At 49.6% G+C, this 22,517-nt stretch overlaps 1 protein-coding gene across 3 annotated transcripts in view; it reads left to right on the top strand.

Annotated features, from left to right (window-relative positions):
• The window catches only part of KAT2B (lysine acetyltransferase 2B), a 93,515-nt gene that overhangs the window by 20,505 nt on the left and 50,493 nt on the right, over positions 1-22,517 (top strand). Inside the window, exons 1-3 of one of the 3 annotated variants that reach the window (XM_043873841.1) lie at positions 173-565; positions 7,232-7,358; positions 21,743-21,888. In XM_043873841.1, coding sequence (XP_043729776.1) covers positions 21,784-21,888 — 105 coding nt within the window. In that variant the 5' untranslated portion in view covers positions 173-565; positions 7,232-7,358; positions 21,743-21,783. Of the gene's footprint in view, positions 1-172; positions 566-6,937; positions 6,971-7,231; positions 7,359-21,742; positions 21,889-22,517 lie in introns of those variants that run through there. The other 2 variants (XM_043873839.1, XM_043873838.1) reach the window with 2 other exon arrangements.

Genomic DNA, 22,517 nt, shown 5'->3' with positions numbered 1-22,517 from the left:
GCTTTGATACTGTGTGCTGTCCCCTGCCGCCTGTCTGCCAACCTCAGCCCAGAATGAAACGCTTTGCTGGCAAACACATTCTTGTCCCGTCGCTGCTGTTGGCTGGTCAGGGGCTGCGGGGGAAGCGGCCGAGTCCTCACGGACCGCTCCGTCTTCCCCAGGTTCCTGCCAGCCTCTGCGGCGGAGAGCTGTCCTGCCTTCCCCCGCCCTCCCTGCCGTCTCCACCCCTGCCTTCTGTGCGCCTCCAGGCTTGGAGGAAGCAAATCCTGAAGGAAGATCCTGGTCCTGGGACTTTGCTGCGGGAAGATCCAGTCTCCTTCTACTGGGTTGTCTGGGAGAATTTAATCACTCGCTTAGAGAAGATGGATGCCTGCCTCCCTCTGGTGCTGCCCGCGCTCCCAGACTCCACTTTACTTTTCTGAGGAAGTTCTCCAGTGACTCCGGGGCCTCCAAAGCCGAGCGCCACTGGGCTGCGTCTTCATCTCCCGTGAAGAGAGGGTTCTGGTGTCTCAGCATCCAGGCTTGTGATGTGAGGGACATGCAGAGGGTGCTCAAGGTTTGAAAAGTGAGTACACGGGGCGTGAGGAGCAGGAAAGGCTCGGGGCTTGTTTCCTTTCCCCTCTCCTCCCTGTGCACGTTACCCCCCGGCCTCCAAACGCAGGGAGCCCTCCCGTAGCCGTCTCTCGAGCTGTGCCGTCTGCGTGCCGTGGGAAGAGCTGCGGGGAGGCCGCACCTCAGGCACGGCCACGGACTTTCTTACCTGTGGGCTCAGATTTTTGCCACAGGAGGTTCTGTCTTGTCCGGGTAATGGCTGTCCTCGTAGCCATGGAGCGAACAGGGTTGATCAGGCCTGCTGGCCAGCCTCCCCGCGTCCCTGTAACGAGGAACCTCATGCCTACCTAGGTCAGAGTCTCTCTGAACGTTTGGAGTGACAGATGCGGCCTTCAGTGGGTTTAATTGTGGTCCACACGGAGCTCTTGCCACAGGTACTTCCTTCCCGGGGCCAGCCTGCCCGTGAAGCAGACCGCGGCTGTGGTTGCTTCCGTGACCAGATGCAAAATCCATCGTGTCTGTCAAAAGCTGCAGAGGTCACGGAGGCAGACTGAGGACAGACTGAACTCCGGTTATTATCCGCTTGACCCCACACCCAACATAAGCCCTTGTCCTTGTTAAGTCACGAAACCCTTGACTAGGCAGCTTGGCACCTTTAGGACAATTCAGGGAGCATCCTGCGGTCTCTTGGTGGGCCTTCCTTTCTATCCAGATATCAGAGATTTATAAGTGCTGGGTCGTATTTGCGGTTAATGTGCTTCCCTGTGTGATAGGAGCATCATTATCCTGGACTGGAAGTTAGAAGCAGAAGGAAGTAAGACGATTTACTGATACAGATTAATGACAGGAAAGTGGGTGGATTTCCCCCCCCCCCATGATTACTATTTAAGGGAAAAAAAGAGAGTGGGGATGGTTGACCCTAATGACTAAAGGAAAGAGTGAAAGAGAAAGAAAATGTTTGCAGACACCCTGCCTCAAGCCCTTGTATTCTGTCTCCATTCCTGTTTGAAGCCCGGAGGACCCTCCTTGAGAGGAGGGGAAGACAGGTAACTGGGCTGACATGTTACCGTTCTCAGGAGGCCTTCTCTGTGGGGTCCCCACTGCAGCGCTCCCCTTTCTGCCCTGAGCTCCGCTCGCCCTGGCTGCTGTGCTCTCTGTTGAGCAAACCAGGCCTGCCCTTGCCTTTGCACAGGTTGCTCCCTCTGCCTGGGCTGTTCTTCTGCCAGCGACCTTCATTGTCAAACCTTTGCTTGAATGTCCCCGTCTATAAAGGTCCCGGTTAAAACTGTGCGTTTGGCTTCTCTGTTCCCAGACCTTCCTGACCCGCCGTCAGTCTTTCTCTCCCAGCACCACCCTCTCTGACAGCCTGTGCGCTGTGCTCACCTGCTCTGCCTGTCTGCCGCCCCCAGCTCCCCCACGGCTGCTCTCCCCCGCACCAGCAGGGTCTCCTTGGCTCCTTCCATACCCAGCAAATGTAGCCAGCAGGGAGTAGACTCTTGGCACCTATTGTGAGTCCTTGACATCCTAAGTCCCTTGACTTAGGATGTAGTTCTCCAGACTCCCCGTTTCTGGCCACCGCTGTTTTCTCCTTTTAGGTTTGGCACGCTCTCCTTCATTGGCTGCTTTTGCCATCACTTGTTTTTCTTTAGCCAAAGGCCTTTTTTGGAAAGGTCAGCTGAATCAGACCAACTGCTCAGAACAGCTGGAGGTGGGGGCAGATGGCCCACCATGAGGAGAAGAGGGGTGTGTGTGTGGGGGGAGGTCTGCCCCAGCCCTCGAGATTGTGGGGTGCTTTCTGGGGAGCAGACTCTCATGAGCATCACCTCAGGAACATGGCCTTGGAGACCTTGTCTCTCAGAGGCAGATGGCTTGCCTCAGAGAATTTCAGGGCCCAGTTTAGCTTAGTATCAGAGCCTGTGGGTAGCAGTAGGCCCTGCCTGGTGCCTGGCCAGACCAAAGAGGGTCCCTGGAGCTAGGCACTGGGGGCTGCTCTGTTGGGGTCGCTGGTGGAAGGTCCTTCCTCCCCATCCTCACTGTGAGGAGCAGTAAGGTGGGGATTGCCAGGTTCCACGTGCCCACGGGGAAGGGCTTACCATCAAAAGCAGGTTTTTGTTCTTGCATCTTGACCCTCCCTGCCTTGCCAGTTATTTATTCTTTCTTTTCTTAATCTCCTTTACATGGATACACTTCAGGAACTATTCCTATCTTGGGAGAATTTTCCGTGTGAGGTCAAGGCAGCAGCCGTTCTGAAATTTTCAGACTTCTGTTAACTTCAGCCATCTGGTACATCAGGGGCTGGGGGGGCTGGGAGATCCAAACCAGGGAGAAAAGACGTCTGAGGGGACAAAAGATCTAACACAAAGCCCAAGCATAAAAATATTGCAGTTTATTTAAAGGCCAGTAGTGTCCATGATTTGATTTAGGTCATACCTGAATGGTCTAGTGGTTTTCCCCACTTTCTTCAATTTCAATCTGAATTTGGCAATAAGGAGTTCATGATCTGAGCCACAGTCAGCTCCTGGTCTTGTTTTTGCTGACTGTATAGAGCTTCTCCATCTTTGGCTGAAAAGAGGTATAATCAGTCTGATTTCAGTGTTGACCATCTGGTGAGGTCCATGTGTAGAGTCTTCTCTTGTGTTGTTGGAAGAGGGTGTTTGCTATGACCAGTGCGTTCTCTTGGCAAAACTCTATAAGCCTTTGCTCTGCTTCATTCCGTACTCCAAGGCCAAATTTGCCTGTTACTCCAGGTGTTTCTTGACTTCCTACTTTTGCATTCCAGTCCCCTATAATGAAAAGGACATCTTTTTTGGGTGTTAGTTCTAAAAGGCCTTGTAGGTCTTCATAGAGCCGTTCAACTTCAGCTTCTTCAGCATTACTGGTTGGGGCATAGGCTTGGATTACCGTGATATTGAATGGTTTGCCTTGGAAACAAACAGAGATCATTCTGTCGTTTTTGAGATTGTATCCAAGTACTGCACTTCAGACTCTTTTGTTGACCATGATGGCTACTCCTTTCTTCTAAGGGATTCCTGCCCACAGTAGTAGATATAATGGTCATCTGAGTTAAATTCACCCATTCCAGTCCATTTTAGTTCGCTGATTCCTAGAATGTCGACATAAGAATGTCGACATAAGAATGTCGACTCTTACCATCTCCTGTTTGACCACTTCCAACTTGCCTTGATTCATGGACCTAACATTCCAGGTTCCTATGCAATATTGCTCTTTACAGCATCAGACCTTGCTTCTATCACCAGTCACATCCATAACTGGGTATTGTTTTTGCCTTGGCTCCATCTCTTCATTCTTTCTGGAGTTATTTCTCCATTGATCCATTAGCATATTGGGCACCTACCTACCTGGGGAGTTCCTCTTTCAGTATCCTATCATTTTGCTTTCTCATACTGTTCATGGGGTTCTCAAGGCAAGAATACTGAAGTGGTTTGCCGTTCCCTTCTCCAGTGGACCACATGCTGTCAGACCTCTCCACCATGACCCGACTGTCTTGGGTGGCCCCACACGGCTTGGCTTAGTTTCATTGAGTTAGACAGGACTGTGGTCCTGTGATCAGATTGGCTAGTTTTCTGTGATTATGGTTTTAGTGTGTCTGCCCTCTGATGCCCTCTGGCAACACCTACTGTCTTACTTGGGTGTCTCTTACCTTGGACGTGGGGTATCTCTTCACGGCTGCTCCAGCAAAGCGCAGCCGCTGCTCCTTACCTTGGCAGAGGGGTATCTTCTCACGGACTAGATCTGATAGACAGAGAGCCTGATTAACTATGGACGGAGGTTCGTGACATTGTACAGGACACAGGGATCAAGACCATCCCCATGGAAAAGAAATGCAAAAAAGCAAAATGGTTGTCTGAGGCGGCCTTACAGATAGCTGTGAGAAGAAGAGAAGCGAAAAGCAAAGGAGAAAAGGAAAGATATTCCCATTTGAATGCAGAGTTCCAAAGAATAGCCAGGAGAGATAAGAAAGCCTTCCTCAGCGATCAATGCAAAGAAATAGAGGAAAACAACAGAATGGAAAGAGTAGAGATCTCTTCAAGAAAATTAGAGATATCAAGGGAACATTTCAGGCAAAGATGGGTTTGATAAAGGACAGAAATGGTATGGACCTAACAGACGCAGAAGATATTAAGAAGAGGTGGCAAGAATACACAGAAGAACTGTACAAAAAAGATCTTCATGACCCAGATAATCACAATGGTGTGATCACTCATCTAGAGCCAGACATCCTGGAATGTGAAGTCAAGCGGGCCTTAGAAAGCATCACTACGAACAAAGCTAGTGGATGTGATGGAATTCCAGTTGAGCTATTTCAAATCCCGAAAGATGATGCTGTGAAAGTGCTGCACTCAATATGCCAGCAAATTTGGAGAACTCAGCAGTGTCCACAGGACTGGAAAAGGTCAGTTCATTCCAATCCCTAAGAAAGGCAATGCCAAAGATTGCTCAAACTACTGCACAATTGCACTCATCTCTCACGCTAGTAAAGTAATGCTCAAAATTCTCCAAGCCAGGCTTCAGCAAGACGTGAACCGAGAACTTCCAGATGTTCAAGCTGGTTTTAGAAAAGGCAGAGGAACCAGAGATCAAATTGCCAACATCCATTGGATCATCAAAAAAGCAAGAGAGTTCCAGAAAAACATCTATTTCTGCTTTATTGACTACGCCAAAGCCTTCGATTGTGTGGATCACAATAAACTGGAAAATTCTGAAAGAGATGGACATACCAGACCACCTGACCTGCCTCTTGAGAAACCTATGTGCAGGTCAGGAAGCAACAGTTAGAACTGGACATGGAACAACAGACTGGTTCCAAATAGGAAAAGGAGTACGTCAAGGCTGTATATTGTCACCCTGCTTATTTAACTTATATGCAGAGTACATCATGAGAAACGGTGGGCTGGAGGAAGCACAAGCTAGAATCAAGATTTCTGGGAGAAATATCAATAACCTCAGATATGCAGATGATACCACCCTTACGGCAGAAAGTGAAGAGGAGCTAAGAAGCCTCTTGATGAAAGTGAAAGAGGAGACTGAAAAAGTTGGCTTAAAGCTCAACATTCAGAAAACTAAGATCATGGCATCCAGCCCCATCACTTCATGGCAAATAGATGGGGAAACAGTGGAAACAGTGTCAGACTTTAGTTTTTTGGGCTCCAAAATCACCGCAGATGGTGATTGCAGCCATGAAATTAAAAGACACTCCTTGGAAGGAAAGTTATGACCAACCTAGATAGCATATTAAAAAGCAGAGACATTACTTTGCCAACAAAGGTCCATCTAGTCAAAGCTATGGTTTTTCCAGTGGTCATGTATGAATGTGAGAGTTGGACTGTGAAGAAAGCTGAGCACTGAAAAGTTGATGCTTTTGAACTGTGGTGTTGGAGAAGACTCTTGAGAGTCCCTTGGACTGCAAGGAGATCCAACCAGTCCATCCTAAAGGAGGTCAGTCCTGGGTGTTCACTGAAAGGAATGATGATGAAGCTGAAACTCCAATACTTTGGCCACCTGATTTGAAGAGTTGACTCATTGGAAAAGAACCTGATGCTGGGAGGGATTGAGGGCAGGAGGAGAAGGGGACGACAGAGCATGAGATGACTGGATGGCATCACCGACTCTATGGACATGAGTTTTAGTAAACTCCGGGAGTTGGTGATGCACAGGGAGGCCTGGCGTGCTGCGATTCATGGGGTCGCAAAGAGTCGGACACGACTGAGCTGCTGAACTGAACTGATGTGGTGAAGGGTAGAGTCAGTGAAGGGAGTAAAGGTTGGAATCATTCAGTGCAAGCTTTCCACGTTTCCCTCCACACCTTATGACCCGTGAAGACCCAGAGTGGTACTCGGTAGAATAATCGGGAATAATCGATACCTTTCCACTCTTGTCCTCTGCTTTATAACCCCAGGTCATCACAGAAACACTTGTGCATGTTCGCTGTTTTCTAAGAAGGTGGGGAAATGTGAAGATTAAGTGGGGAAAGTTAAGAAAGATGCTGTCAAGCGTTACTAAAAAGTGCTCTGGTGTGGGAAACCTGGGATATTTCTTGGAGGGAGAACTCGTGGCCTCCACGAAGAACCCTCTCCACTTGTATGGCTGGGAGCCCACGAGGAACTGGGAGGAGCCCGCGAGTGTGTGGGAGGGGTCTGGGGGAGAGGGAGGGGTCTGCGGGGGAGTGGGAGGAGCCGGGGAGGGAGTGGGAGGAGCCGCTGGGGGAGTGGGAGGGGCCGGCGGGGGAGTGGGAGGGGCCGGCGAGGGCGTCCTCTGGTGGCCCCCGGGTTGCTGACCCCGTCAGTGCCGTGGGCAGAGTTGTCGCTGGAACCGCACGTGTTGCAGGGACCTCAGGAATCTGGCTTTTCCCTTCGGAAAGCTTGATGGATGGACCCCGTGGATGCTCCCTGGGGCCGTGGTACCAGAGCGGAGGGCACAGTCTCCTCTCTGTGAGGCAGGATCAGCAGAAAAGAAACCGAAACCCTAAAAGCAACATGCCTGAGTCACACACCCCCTTTGCCTTTTTTCTGCTTTTGTTTCCTGCTAATACAGAGAACATTATTAAGTCAGGAGTGGGGAGGTTGCAGTCCTGTGACTGGTGTGTGTCACTTATGTGTAAAACATTCAGTTCCTTGGTGTCTAGTATATAATTTTGTTTCTCTCTTTATTTGCTTTTTAGGCAGAGGAATCTTGTAAATGCAATGGCTGGAAAAACCCCAATCCTTCGCCCACTCCCCCCAGAGCCGACCTGCAGCAGATCATCGTCAGCCTGACGGAGTCCTGCCGGAGCTGCAGCCACGCCCTCGGTGAGTCCCGCTCCTCGGGGGACCAGCTGTGTCCCCTGAGACTGCCCTGCTGGCCTCGGCGGGTTAGCCAGGCTTGTACACCCCGCCACTGAGAAGGCCGCAAGCACGATCCCTTAACCTCCTGGTTCTGCTGGGAGGCTTCCCGTGGGAGGAGAATCCTGCCCTGCCTGCACTCATTCTTTTTTTTCTTGAATTTATCAGCTGTACCGGGTCTTCGCTGCGGTGGCGAGCTGAGCCTGCTCTTTAACCGCAGTGTGAGGGCTTCGCATCTGGTGGCTCCTCTGTACGGGCTTCAGCTGTTGGGCTAGGAGTTGTGACACTCGGGCTTAGTTCATCTGGCGCGTCGGATCTTCTGGGATCAGGGGTCGGACCGTGTGTCCTGCGGGCGGATTCTTCGCATTCTCCACAGCCGCTCTCATCCCTCTCTGTCTCTGCTCACTTTCCCCCAAGAGCTGGGCTGACCGCTGACTGGGGGCAGGCATGAGGATTGCCAAATAGGAGGAAACGTGGCCGCTGAACTAGTTAGAATAATAGGTAGCATGTCCTGATCTACTCTGATTTTTAATTTTTTATTCTCTTCTGAGTCCCTGAATTTTCTGGGAGTGCTTCATTTTATCTTCATATTCTTTAGTTTCCTGGGCCTGCTATCTCTTTTCTTCCTTGGAATTGTGTTTGGTAAATATTTACTTGTCTTTTTCCCTTTCATCATTCTTATCTGTCCCTGCAAGATAATCACTGTCAGCCTAGCCAGCCTCTGCCTGAGTTAGTTACCAGGACTGTGCTAATATATTCTATGTCCTGATACTAGTTTTAGGACAAACATTTTCTTTTTAAATTTATATTCTGTCTGAGTGGATAAAAGTTACTGAGTAACTAGTTTTCCCTAGATATTCAAATTCACAAGGGATCTTGGACTATTGTTGGTGCTTTTCTGCCTTCAGTCATCCCGTCTCCCAGAGAACGGCTCAGTGTGGAGTTTGCTGTCCAGTGTCACACGGGTGCAGCCCCGGCCACACATCCTCATATATTTTGTCTTTCCCACCTGCCCCCTTGTGAGGGGTGGGTGCTTTCAGCCATTATCTTTCTCTCAAGCTTCCTGCTCATCTCAGATGGAGCCTCAGCCTTCGTTAGCTAGCAGTTAGGTCTAGTTTGAAGTGTGATTTTGTATTCAGCTAGAGAGGGTTCAGTCTGTATAGAACAAAGTAGGAAAGAGTGCGATCTCCTCAGGAAGTTACCACACCGGAGTGACCTGAGAACAGGAACTAGAGAACCTCAGTCTCACGGGGGAAATAAACGCACTGGCAGTCATATCACTGTGTTGATTTAACTGGTGTCTCTTCTGGCTTTTGAAGCAGCCAGTGCAAAGAAAAGAGGCCAAGAGTCACAGGAACGTCTTTGCTTGTAACTCACCTTTTCCACAGTCATCCCTGAGCGAAGCCCTTTAGAATTGCCTCGGGGAATGTGATGCAATAGAAGTCCTCAAACACTGGACTTGAACTGTACTTGGTATTGATTGGGAAATCCTATTATCCTTCACCAATTAACATTTAAAAACAGAATTTTCTTTCTGATTTAGCTGCGCAGATTGTCTCCTTTCCGAGCACACGGGCATGCCCACAGCCTTTCTCAGAGAAAAGCTGACGTTGTTCCTTTTGCATTTAACAGGCTGTGAGGACAGTGCCCTGCTGTACTACACGTACTGAGAATGGGAAAGGGCGTACATCCTTTGACCTGACAAACCCAGGCCGGAAAGTTAACCCAACTGTAAATCGGATGCTCCTTCAGATTAAAAGGGCAGCTATTAGAGCCATATTCATGATACTGAAAAACTAAAACAACCTAAATATCCCAGTGGAAGAGGTTCTTGGTTGAATTATGAAATTTATTGTGGCTGTTAACAAAAGATGTATTTTCCAACATGCCAAAGACATTCTTAACATATTGTTAATGAAAAAAGCAGGCCAGAAAGCAGCTTAATTGAAGGTTTTATGATTTTGGACAAAATGGCAAGATCCACCAGCCGAAGTTCAAATCCCAGCTGAACGACCAGTAGCGGTAAGCTGGGACATACTATTTAATCTGCCTGGATCTCCAGGTTTTCAGTTCTGAAATGGAGTCAGTGGTAGTATTTACCTCATGGGAGTGTTTGAGGAGTAAATGAATTAACGCCAATCAAAATTTTAGCACAGTAACTGGTGGAAAATTCGTTATTACTCTTATCGGAGTTCTTTACTTCAAACAACGGATGGGAACTCTATCCAGCTTAAATGAGAAAACCGTGCTTGTAAGAAGGGTACTGGTTGTTTTCACAAGCTGGAGTCAGTCAGGTCCTGGGATCCCAGCTGTAGGAATTCAAGGTCCTCTGTCCAGGACCCTGGATGATTCAGGTCTACTAGCCAGAGAAGACTCTTGAGAGTCCCTTGGGCTGCAGGGAGATCACACTGGTCAAGTCTAAAGGAAATCAGCTCTAAATATTCATTGGGAGGACTGATGCTGATGCTTCAGTGGTTTGGCCACCCTATGCAAATAGCCGACTCATCGGGAAAGACCCTGATGCTGGGAAAGACTGAAGGCCAAAGGAGAGGGCCAGCAGAGGATGAGATGGTTGGATGGCATCACCGACTTGATGGACAGGAATCTGAGCGAACTCTGGGAGGTAGTGAAGGACAGGAACTGGGTGTGCTGCAGTCGCTGGGGTCGCAGAGAGTGGGACACACTCAGGGACTGAACAGCAGCCACTGCCCTGCCCTGGTTGGGGATTTAAATCTTCAGAGGAGGGGGTGTGTCACACCGTCTCTGTCACTTGCCCAGCCCAGAGTTTGACCCTCCCGCTGAGAACCACCTGGAAGGCGGCCCTTCCCGAGGCAGGCCCACTCCTGGAGAGCAGCCCCACTCATCACCTCACTTCATCAGGCTGGAGGCCATGATACACGTTTCAATAAACAGACCGGGATGGTCTGGAGGGTATATGTTGAGATGCTGCTGTCAGTGATTTTCTCAGGACGTTGGGGTTGTAGGCATTTAAAAAATATTTTCCCTCTTTCCTTCCTTCTGCTCTCCATTCGGTCGCTTCCTTAAAATTGAAACGTCTGCATATTTTCAAGTGCTCTTGGAATTATCACCAGGATGCTGGAATTTGTTTATTTGTCCTGGTGTCAGGGCTCTGACACTAGGAAACTTCCTCTTTTAGAAGGAAGACTATGCCCCCCCTCCCTCTTCCCTCCTTTAAAAAAAAACCAAAATTTTTTATTGTGGAAACTTTCATGTTACAGAAAGGAAGGAAGAATCTATTTAATATAATAAATAGCCTTGTATCCATCACCCAGCTTTAACAGTGATTAACATATGACAATTTCCCTCTCCCTCCTATTTTGGGCCAGAGTATTTTCTTTTAAGCAAGACATCTTTTCTTATTCCTGCAGATGGCTTCTTTTTCTTTATGATTTCTTTGCTTTGGTGGTGCTGGGTCTTCGTCGCTGTGTACGAGCTCTCTAGTTGTGCTGAGCGGGGCTGCCCTGCAGAGCGTGGGCTTGCCATTGTGGAGCCACTCCTGATGCAGAGCACGGCTCTAGGCTCATGGACTGCGGTAGTTGCTGCAGCATGTAGGATCTTCCCGGGCCAGGGATCGAACCCGTGTCCCCTGCATTGGCAGGCGGGTTTTTGTCCGTGTACCCCCAGGGAAGCCCCTGATTACTTCATAAATATTACCAACACTGAGGAGGGTCAGGGTGTAGGAAATTCTGTCCAGTGTCATGTGAGCTTGAATTCTCAAAAACCCTTCCCTCTGTGTGCACCGTGCTATTTTCACAGTCACTGTTCTGAGCCTGGGGAGTTTGGACCCTACAATACCTGTGATGTTCTCAGACTTGTCAAAACAAAGCATCCAGGCTTACCGATTGAGATAGGGTCTGCTCTGTTGATTTGCTGTTGGGTGTCCTTTGGTTCAGCCAGACACGGTCTTTTGACAGTGAGCTCTGGTTTCACACGGTCTTGACGGTGACTTGCATCCCGGGTGTCCTTGGCCTGCCTTAATTTGATACTCTGTCAAATCGCAGGGCTGACAGTCTGATTAAATAGAACAAATATTTGGTCTGGAGTTAGAAGCAACTCTAGGCCTGGCTCGCAGTTTACCCGTCCCCTAACCGCTTTGCTCTTTAGAATCTTCACCACAGAATGGAACTGTCTCGGTCTTTGCTAATATTATAGCCACTTGCTATATTTGGCTAATGAACACTTGAATTGTAGCTGCTCCAAATTGAGATGAACTGTAGGTGTGAAATTCAGGCCAAATGTTGAAGGTTTTATATGAAAAAAGTAAGATATCTCATTAATTTTGATTACATGCTGAGATGATATTTTGGATATATTGGGTTAATAAAATAAATCAATATTCTTCAAATTAATCTCACCTGTTTCTTTTATCTTTAATGTTGCTACTGGAAAACTTAAAATCATGTGTGCCTAGCATTATATTTCTATTGGAAAGCATAGGCCTAGAACATTCTTCTCCATTCTCTGAAATTATTTGATATTTGGGATTATAATTACATCCAAAGTTTGACAAAGGGTCCTAGCAGAGCTCTTCAGTTGGCCCAAACCCATCTTCTTACTTTAGTATTAAGTAGAATTTCTTATTTTGGGACTGCTTGTTTAAATGGCAGCCTCCTTCTTATGACCAGGATAGGAGGAGATACCCATTGTGATCACAACAAAACTGGGACTTTTGTTGTCATTTTGGCGTCCATTGTTCTGAACTGTGCAGAGACATACTGCTTATTAAATTTGAGTAGTGATAATGTTTTGCAGTTTTATGGAGATTTCTTATTGTTGTGATTTTTTAAATTTATTTGTCTTTGGCTGAGCTGAGTCTTCCTCCATGTGTGGGCCTTTCTCCAGTTCCCGAGCGGGGGCTCCTCTCCAGCTGTGACGTGTGGGCCTCGCACCGGGGTGGTGTCTCCTGTTTCCGAGCGCCGTCTCCAGAGCAGGGCTCAGTAGTTGCGGCTCCTGAGTTCAGTCCCCTGTATCATGTGGGGTCCTCCCAGACCAGGGGCTGAAGCCCTGCCTCCTGCGCGGGCCTCTGGACCACGGAGCTGTCAGGGAAGCCCCTGATTGGTTTTTAATGTCATTAAATTTTCCTGATACACACATGTATTTAAACATCAAGAAAGTGGAAATTGGTATTTATTCGACCAGGGTTCAACCCCTGGGAAGATCCCCTGGAGAAGGGAAAGGCTGCCCACTCCAGTATTCTGGCCTGGAGAATTCCATGGACTGTGTAGTCCATGGGGTTGCAAAGAGTTGGACATGGCTGAGCGACTTTCACTTTAACCTGTGGTTATCTCTGCTTACCTGCTTATTTACGGTAGAAACTTTCCAAGAAAAGTAAAGACCAGCATTAACAATTAGACCAGACTTGTTTCTTGAGCAGTAGGAAGCGTCTCACCACGTATCTTATCAACAGTGTTTTTCTCATGGACTGTTGAAGCTGAATCTGGCCTTTGTACCCCAACATCAAATTAAATCTTGGAACCTTTTTGAGATTTGGAGATTTTGGAATTTTTTGGAGAGTTTTGGGTGAAGCAGCAGAGAATAGGTTTATTGGTTTGCCAGGCAAAAGGGGACACAGCAGGCTAATGCCCTAAAAACTGTGTGTTTCCACCTGGCAGGTAGCAGGAAGTTTTACAGTAATGGTTCAGAGGGGGCCATCAGCTGGAGGACCTTCCTCTGATTGGTTGGTGGTGAGGTAATTGGGAGTCAGCATCAAAAACCTGGTTCCAGCTGCTCTGGGGTCTGCGTGCTTACGGGCAGCAAACAGCTAACTTCTCCCACGTGGTGGGGGTTTCATAGCTGCAAGCCGCTCAGAGTCACTGCTGTGTACCCCGTGAGGGGTCCCGGTACCCTTGCCTCAAGGCCGCCTTGTTTCTGACAGCTCCTCCCTTGTCTCGTGGCCCCTCCCTTCCCTGACTAGCAGCTGTTTGGACCTGCTGTTTGGAATTTCTGGAAGGTCATAGAATGAATGAAACCTGTTTCCTGTAAGTGAGAGATGGGACACAGGAAGGCTTTCCTGCCCGGGAGCCTCATAGGGCCCTGCCTGGAATCACAGGGGACCGAGCCCTCCTCTGTGTTCCTGCCACATCGCGAGACCCCCGCCACCTGCTCACCCCCGGCCCCCCTTGTACACGTGTCCCGGGCGGACGCCTCGTGACAGACACATGGGGCCCAGCCAGACAGGGACACAGCCACCTGGTCAAGACTGTTTATCCCTCTCGGGGAGGGGTCCCTGTTTTCTGTACTCTTTCTCCATGGCCTCAGCGTTGTCGGGAGCTGTGAGTCTGTGGCAGGAGTTGGGGATAAAGCTGGTAGCATTTTGTGCTCACTTGGTTTATCATTACTTTCCCAGTGCCCTGGGGTCTTGAGGTCCTGGGGGATTGCTCTGAGCCCTGGGGTCCTGAGGTCCTGGAGGACTGCTCTGAGCCCTGAGGTCCTGGGGGGCTGCTCTGAGCCCTGGGGTCCTGGGGGACTGCTCTGAGCCCTGGGGTCCTGAGGTCCTGGGGGATTGCTCTGAGCCCTGGGGTCCTGAGGTCCTGGGGGATTGCTCTGAGCCCCTGAGGTCCTGGGGGATTGCTCTGAGCCCTGGGGTCCTGAGGTCCTGGGGGACTGCTCTGAGCACCCCCCGCACCAGCCTGCCAGTCCTGTGCTCACACTTGCAGCAGTACCGGGAGCTGAGTCTCTTCTTGCACACCTGGCTTCCCATACAGGCATGCGTGTGCGCGCTCAGTCGTGTCCTCGCCATCTAATCCGGGCACGATATCCTGCTTCAGCCCTCTGGGCACCTCTTGCTTTCAGGACAGAGGCCCCTGGGCTGAGTGTGTGAGGTGCGTCGGGCGTCTCCCTCTGCCTTGTACGTGGGGGCACACAGCGCCAGCCTTGTCCTTTCGTCCTTCCCTGCGGGGGAGCCTGACTTGCCTCCACGCCCTGGCTCACGCGGCCCTCGGTACAGAGAATCCAGACCTTGTGTAACTGGTGTAACTGTGGTCCTCCAGCCCCTGTTGCTTTTCTGTGCTGGACTGACATGAAGGGGACTGGCTTTTTCTCTAGTTCCTGGGATGTTTAGTCCCTTGGGCATCACTGGGTTTGTTTCTTCATTGCTAGAATATTCATTGCATTCAGGATCACTATAAAGATGGCTGGTGGTGGTTATTCACAGAGGGGTTTTCATGGTTCATGATCGGTACCTGTTCTGTGCATCGTGGTAGCTGCCAGCCACGTGTGACTGACGACCACACTTGAAACGTGGCTGTTCCAGTTGAAATGTGCTGCCCATGGAAAATGCAAACCAGTCTTGAAGACTTCATATGAGAAAAGAATATAAAATGTTTTAATACTGAGTATGCGTTGATATAATTTGGTATCCACTAGGTTAGATACAATGTATTAAAATTAACTTCAAAAAAAATAAAATTAACTTCCCCTGTTTCTTTTTACCTTTATAAAAGTGGTTCCTAGGGGCTTCCCTGGGCATCCAGAGGTCACATTGCATGCTTCCACTGCAGGGGGCAGAAGTTCAACCCCTGGTCAGGGAGCAAAGATCCTGCAAGCTGTGTGGTGTGGCCAGATTTCTTTTAATTAAAATGTTTCTTGAATACCTATTGTTAAAAAATATTAAAGTGGTTGCTAGAATATTTACATGTACATATGTGGTTCTCGGGCTTCCCTGGTGGCTCAGACGGTAAAGAATCCACCTGCAATGCAGGAGACGATTCAATCCCTGGGTCAGGAAAGTCCCTTGGAGCAAGGAATAGCAAGCCACTCCAGTATTCTTCCCTGGAGAATTCCATGTGCAGAGGACCCTGGCGGGCTACAGTCCATGGGGTTGCAAATGACTGAGTGCCTGACACCCACAGACACACCCACCCACACACACACAGATGTGGCTCACACATTCCTTTGGGCTGAGCTCTCTAGAGGGGTCTTACTCTTAAATGACCCTTTTTCTCCATTCCAGATGTGAGATTACTGAAGATAAAACCACTTTTATTTATTTTTTAAATTCTTTCATTTTTTATTTTTTTTTTTTCTTTTTTTTAATATTTATTTATTTATTTGCACCAGGTCTTTACTTGCGGCATACAAACTCTTTAGTTGTGGCATGTGGGATCTAGTTCCCTGACCAGGGATTGAACCCAGGTCCCCTGCACTGGGAGCATGGAGTCTCAGCCACTGGACCACCAGGGAAGTCCCTTTTTTTTCTTTTTTACTTAAGTATTTGACCATGAAGGTTACCACGTTGTGCTAGTTTTGGGTGTATAGCAGAGTGATTCAGTTACCCGTCTGCCTACCTACCCACCCATCCATCCGTCTCTGTAGTGTTGCAGATTCTTTTCTGTTACAGGAAACTACTTTTAAGTTACTAGCCTTTTGCGTCTGGTCGGAAGCCGTCATTGAAGGACTTCATTTGATCTCTTCTAGCCTTGACCTCAGATTCCCACGAACCAAATATGTATTTGAGCATCTTGCGCATTCCCCGGATGCCGTGCCGCTCGTTTTCTGTCCGGTCCAGGGTCTGGACCGTGCCCTGGCCCCGCCGCAGGGCGTGAGGACTCGGCTGCCCTAGAGGAGGAGGTGCTGACTGGGGGCTGGGGCTGGAGGCATGAAGGTTGCGGCCCGCGGGTGCCGGGTGCTTCACTTCCCGGCGAGGCGCGGTGCCTGGATCCCTGGCGGGTGGCTCTGGCCCCCTGGCATCTGCGGTCTGACCTACTGCACAGTGAGGGGCCGCCCTGCCGGGGGGATGCACGGTAGTCAGCCTGCCATCCTAGCTGCGCCTCCCGCCCTCCGCGGGCGGTGGGCTCTGCAGGGACGCCACTGCAGGAAGTGCGCCCGCCCCGAGTCGGGGGTGGGCCATTCTTGGGTAATTACGTGGATGCTTTGTACCAGGATCTTCGACGACGATTTGAAATGAAGGCAGGGCCCTTTACTTTTGATTATAAAATTCCAGGTGGAAGAAAGATTTTTTAAAAAAAAAACTTTTATTTGGAAATGGTTTCAAACTTACAGAAAAGTGGTGAGAATAGTAACAGGGAACATCCCATGTATCTTTTGCCCAGATTTACCTGTTGGTAACGTTTGCTGTGTTTGCCTTGTCCTATGCTTCATATGTGTGTGCACACGCCCACACTCACGTATCACACGTATGAGTCTGTGTGTGTATGTGTGTATTTGTATGTGTTATACTTTTTCCCGGATCACGTGAGAATAAGATGCATTTACATCATGGCTTTTTCCTCTTAAAATACTTAAGTATATATTTTCTAAAAATCAGGATATTCTTTTTTATAAATTTTTTTTATTACTTTTTTTGGCTGTGCTGCACTGTTTGCAGGGTCCTCATTGCCTGCCATGCACCCAGGCCCTGGGCAGTGAAAGCAGACCCCTAACCTCCGGCCTGCCAGGGGATTCCCATGTATTCTTTTACACAACCTCAGGTTAGTTACCTTACCAACTTCAGTAAATGTTAGCATTAATGTAATACTTAACCTAGTGCTTGCTTGTGTTCCAATTTTAGAGTTGACCCAAATATGTCTTTTAGAGCATTTTTTCCTCTCCATTAAGCACCCAGCAGGCTAGGATCACATTGGTATTTAGTTGTCATGTGAAAGTCAGACAGTGAATCTCCTCTCCTCAGCACTTCCAGAAGCTTCTGACAGCAGATGCACGGGCTTTTCTACTCAGCTCTCCAGCAGACCCCGACTGGGTGTCCGGCGACTTAATTCCAGTGCTACCTGCCTGTGATTAGTGCAGACCCCACAAGGTCAGGGGTCTGCACCCCCTTCAGACGCCAATCCCAAGTTCAGGTCATCACCCATCTTTCCCACTGGCCAGCTGTAAACTGGAGGTTCCTACTCCTGGGCTTTGATAACTTTGCAGAGTGGCTCACAGAACTCAGGAAAGCAGTCACTAGATTTCCGGTTTTTTATAAAAGGATACAAGTCAGGAACAGCTGGTGGAGGAGAACCCTGGAGCAGGGTGGGGAGCACGGAGTGTCTCTGCGTCCCCCAGAGAGCTACCTCCCAGCACCTCTCGGCTTCCCCTCCCAGAGCCTCTCAGTTCAGGTGACGGAGGCCTCTTAGGCACCGTGGTCAGATCATTTGCTGGTGGTGATTAGCTTAGCCTCCAGACCCTCTTCCCTCCCGAGGTGGGGGTTCCAACCCTCTTCTCTGTGTGCTTCCCCTGCCCGCTGTCCCCATCCTTGGGGCTTTGCAAAAGTCCATTCACAGAAATGCAGGTGCGGCTGGAACGGTCTTTATGAATAACAACAGACACTCCTTTCACCTTTATTGTTACCATCACTTGTGCAATTCCAGGAGTTTTAGGAGCACTTTGCTGAGAAAGGGGACAAAGACCAAATGTGTGTTTTTTATTATAAATCACGGTGTCACTGCATGCCTCTTCAGTCTGCTCTGATGTGGACCAACCCTCCTCCCCACCACCCTCCCTCTTTTTGTCTTTTATGATATTGATGTTTTGGTGGAGGAATGTTTTCAATTTTAAGACTAAACCTGTTAAAAGCTGGGAGAAAATACATTTTTGTCATCTTTTGATTCTATGGGAAAGACCTTTGCAAGCAACCTTGAAGAAATGCCAGACATATATTCGGCTTTCTGAAAAATGTAAAATTCCTGCATAATCAAACCACAAGCCAACAAACAAAACCCCCAACAAATCTGGGAGGACACATAGAAAAAGACCCACATCCTAGAAAAGCAGGCAGAGGGCCTGACTAGTTAGTATACAAAAGAATAAATACAAGTGGCCAGTAAATGGAAAACAATTCCAGGGGCATTCCAGTGAATGCAGATCAAAACAGTGGGGGACTTTGATTGATTTTCAGAAGATTGATTGAATGAGCAGATTCTCCACTGTTGGCCAGTGTGGGGGAAGGGGTCTGTCTCAGTGCTGATGTGGTGGACTGGTGCGGGCTTTACTGGAAGGATAAATTAGGGAACGTATATCAAAGCTTTAAATAGTGTTGACTGTGTATTATGAGTTCTGTGGCTGAATTAACTGTTTTAGATTTGTGCGTTGTAGTATAGAGGCATATCTCTTCAAGAAAATATACTTTGGGCTCATTGAAGTGCATCAATTGAAGTGCAAACCTTATTTGCATCAAAAGGTTTCTTTGGAGAAGATTGAGATTTTTTTTTCTTCAGTAGTGAGTCTTTGGTTAAATATGAGTTCAGTAAGTAGTTTAGCATTTCATTAGAGTGAAGTGTATCTGGGTTTTGCATGACGTAGGGTTGACTTTGGCCTCATTGGTGAATCTGTTTAATTCGCTTGTGCATGCTTGCATGCTCAATCGCTTCAGTTGTGTCCGACTCTTTGCGACCCCATGGACTGTGGCCGCCAGGCTCCTCTGTCCATGGGATCATCTAGGCAAGAACACTGGAGTGGGTGGCCATGCCCTCCTCCAGGGGGTCCTCCTAACCCAGGGATCGTGCTACGTAATGTCTCCGGCACTGGTGGGTGAGTTCTTCACCACTAATTCTGGGAAGCCCCTAATTCTGCTCATCAGCCCCAAGGAGCCATCTCTGGACTCAGTAGACGTGGGTCTGATGGGGACAGTCTCCCTCCCTCCTGTGGCGACAGAGCAGTCTGGGGAAAGGCTTGAGGTCCCTGTGATCAGAGGTGGGAGTGGGGAAGAGTGTAGGGGGGTGCCCAGCTGTGTCTGCTGCGGGCACTGTGCCAGGGAAGGGCAGTGAGGCAGTAAATGCTGGGCTCTTTGGCTGGAGGGGGCCACCATTCTGAGGATGGCCTCAAGGACTGTAATTCCGAGGTCAAGTGTGCGGGGACGGTGGTGCCCTGGTTGTTGGGGTGGGGGGGTGATGAGGGGTGCGGGGATGATTGGGTTGGCGTGGGTTTAGCTGCCGATGTGGATTTGGTGAGAGAAGGCTGAGTGTAGGGTGCTCAGAGACCGCCAAGGAGCATTGGTGAGAGGGACCTGTAGCTGGAGAGTCAGAATGTCGCCAGGTCCGAGCACGCTCTGCGTGTTGCACAGTCGGCCAGTGAGTCCCAGAGATGAGGCCTTGAGGCAAGGACTCCTTTTATTAGGAAAGTTGGCTGACAGGAGAGCAGACTAATGTCTCAAAATAACCATTTATGGATTTTGATGGATTTGGATATGGATCCATATAAACTTATGGATCAGAGATGGGGGGGTAAGGAAACAAAGTAAAGAGACCATTTGATTCTTGCAAGCCTCAGGCAGGAGGATGCATTAGTTTCTTTAGGGTCATTCATAGGTGGTAGGTTCACGTTATCTCCCTGTGAGCTAAACTGGAGCTCTTTAGTTTAAGAGTCAGGCAGAGGGGGCAGGGTTCTCAGAGGCAGGCCATTATGTACGATTATAACAACAAAATTGGCAAAGACAGGAGTTCAAGTCTTAGCCTGGAGTCAAAATTAACCCTCCGGGCTACTAAGTACTGATGCCTTGTAGTAGGCTGTGCGCTTTCTCACCATAGGGAAGCTTCTCTTTTTTTGCGGCTTGTCCAGAGCGGCTTATCTTCTTTGGCGGGTGGTCTCCTCCCCCTGTTTTCATCTGATCTCCCCCCCTCCACCTCAACCCATTATTCATTCTAGAAGTTTAACGCTTTTCGTGCAGCGTCATCTTTCTGCTTCCGTGTAGCTCCCCATCCCTGGCCCGCCCTTCCCTTCTTCTCGGAGGAGGATCCTGACCGTCGTCAGCTGTAAGGGTTGCTCCCCTTGTCCAGCAGAGCCTTGCCTTCCTCCCTCTAGGAACCTGTTGTTTTGTTTCGTGTTCCTGCATCTGGTTCTCTGTATCCTGGGTCACACAGAGCTTGAAGGAGAGATTATGGATTCCCTTCTGTGCAGAGTCAGAGGTCGATAGATCTCCTCAGGTCTCCTGTCTTAAGCATTTAAATTTCCATCTAGCCTGCTCTTCATGATGTGCAGGAGGTGGTGCTACTGGTGAAGAACCTCCTGTCAATGCAGGAGACTTGGGGTGCACGTTCGATCCCTTGGGTTGGGAAGATCCCTTGGAGGAGGGCAGGGCAACTCACTCCATATTCTTGCCTGGAGAATCCCATGGACTGAGGAGCTTGGCGGGCTACAGTCCGTAGGGTCGCAAAGAGTCAGACATGACTGCAGCAACTTAGCATGCGCTTGAAAAAGGCGAGGAAAGGCCTACCTCTGCTCTTCTTTAGAAGTCATCTCAAGCACTCTAGGTCCAAGGATTTTCGGCCAGCACACCAAGAGCTCCGCCTCAAAGGATTGCTCTTGCAGGGCCGCTGTCTGTCAGCAAGTGTAGTGACGATTCCTGGAGACACACTCTGAGAGCTAGGCCGCGTCTCGGAGGTGCTCCTGGTGGGTTCTCGGACGACTCACCTCCAGAGACCCTCACGACCCCAAGAGACCCTCGCGACCCCAAGAGACCCTTGCGACCTCGAGAGACCTTGAGAGACCCTTAAGAGTGAGAAGGACTTAAAGCGAATCAGCTAATCATCCAAAAAGCACATGTGTGCGTGCTTCAGGATTGGAGTCAGACCTTTGTCTTTGACACTGGAGGAAACAGTGTTCAGTCTCTGAGCCTTAGTTTTCTCAACCATAGAACGGGGTTACTCAGACCTACCTCATGAGATGTTTTGAGGATAAAATGTGTTCACCTCGAAAAGTGGACTGGATTTGGGTAGAACAGAGGACAGGGACATGGGAGAGGGGAGGATATGGATAGGTCACTTAACGATAGCGCGCAGAATAGAGGAAGGGAAGGTGGTTTGGGGCGTGACCTTGGAGGATGCTGACTCTTGAATGCAAATTGGCCTTAGGTTTTCGCTGTAGAGACAGCTTTCAGTGCATCTCAGGGCTCAGGAAAAGGGCTTCATTCAGATTTTACTGATACTTTTTTGGTCTTTCTTGCGATGTGATGTTCTTGGCCACCAGAACTGTTCATAGGACTTAGATGTAAACCCTTAGGGAGTCTGTTTTCTGGATCCTTCTGAACCCACAGTCCTCAGATCCTGGATCCAGGCTCCAGGACCACAGGGCCCTCTGGGCCTGATGGGAGTTGGCTTCTATAGGGACATAGCAGAATTTAACGTAAGTCAGTTTTGTAAGCAGACTTCAGTCTTGGAGTTCAGAAAATTCCTCTATTTACAAGGCCATCTGAAATATTGGTATTCTGGAAGGTTCCTGGGAGAGAATGTTCCAGACTGGGATCTCCGTGGCAGTCCGGTGGCTAAGACTCCATGCTTCCAACACAGGGGGCGTGGGTTTGACCCCTGGCTGGGGACTGGACTCCACAGGCAGAGAAGCCTGGCCGCAAGGAAGAGGTGAGCTGTGCTGACTCCCACTGCATTCCTTTCTGTCTGCAGCTGCTCATGTGTCGCACCTGGAGAATGTGTCGGAGGAGGAGATGAACAGACTGCTGGGGATCGTCTTGGATGTGGAGTATCTCTTCACCTGCGTCCACAGGGAAGAAGATGCCGACACCAAGCAGGTTTACTTCTACCTGTTCAAGGTGAGACGTCCACCTTTAGGAAGGCTTGCTTCTCCCTCTCTGTCCAGATGCAGCAGGTCACGGGAGGCTGGCCCTGGGTCTGCGGAGGCAAGTTTCTCCAGGGGGACTCTGCCGTGGGCACCGTGCTTGGAGCACATCCCTCTCCCTGAGCGCCTCCTACCTGTTGGCCGAGTGGAGTATCTTTATGCTTATGGATTTCTTCCATCACACCTCTGTTCATCCCTCCATCCGTCCATTTGTCCATCCAAGCATGTGTCCAACCGTCCATCTGTCCATCTGAGGAGGACTTAGTGCACGCCTGCTCTGTGCGGGTGCTCGTGTGGGCGTGAAGCCTGGGTCCCTGGGCAGCGAAGTCCTTGCCTTCATGGAGTTTGGGTTTCAGTAGGAGAGGCGGAGACCGTCAGCAGGTCGGCAGTGCACGCCGGTGGTGGTGAGCGTGCACCCCGAGCCGGCAGAGTTAGTGCCGTCCGCGTGGGAGGGCGCTGGTGGGCGGGGATGTGGTGCCAGGGACACGTGGCACTAACTTCCCAACTCAGTTAGGGAAGATGAGCCGACGGCTGCGCAGAGATGCCAGCGAGGGCCAGGGGCCGCCCCTGCAAAGGGCTGCGGAGGCGCCTTCTGGGCGGTGT

Source organism: Cervus elaphus, chromosome 19 (genome assembly GCF_910594005.1).
Source record: "Cervus elaphus chromosome 19, mCerEla1.1, whole genome shotgun sequence".
NCBI classification, from domain to species: domain Eukaryota; kingdom Metazoa; phylum Chordata; class Mammalia; order Artiodactyla; family Cervidae; genus Cervus; species Cervus elaphus.
This window is presented reverse-complemented; position numbering and strand designations above follow the sequence as displayed.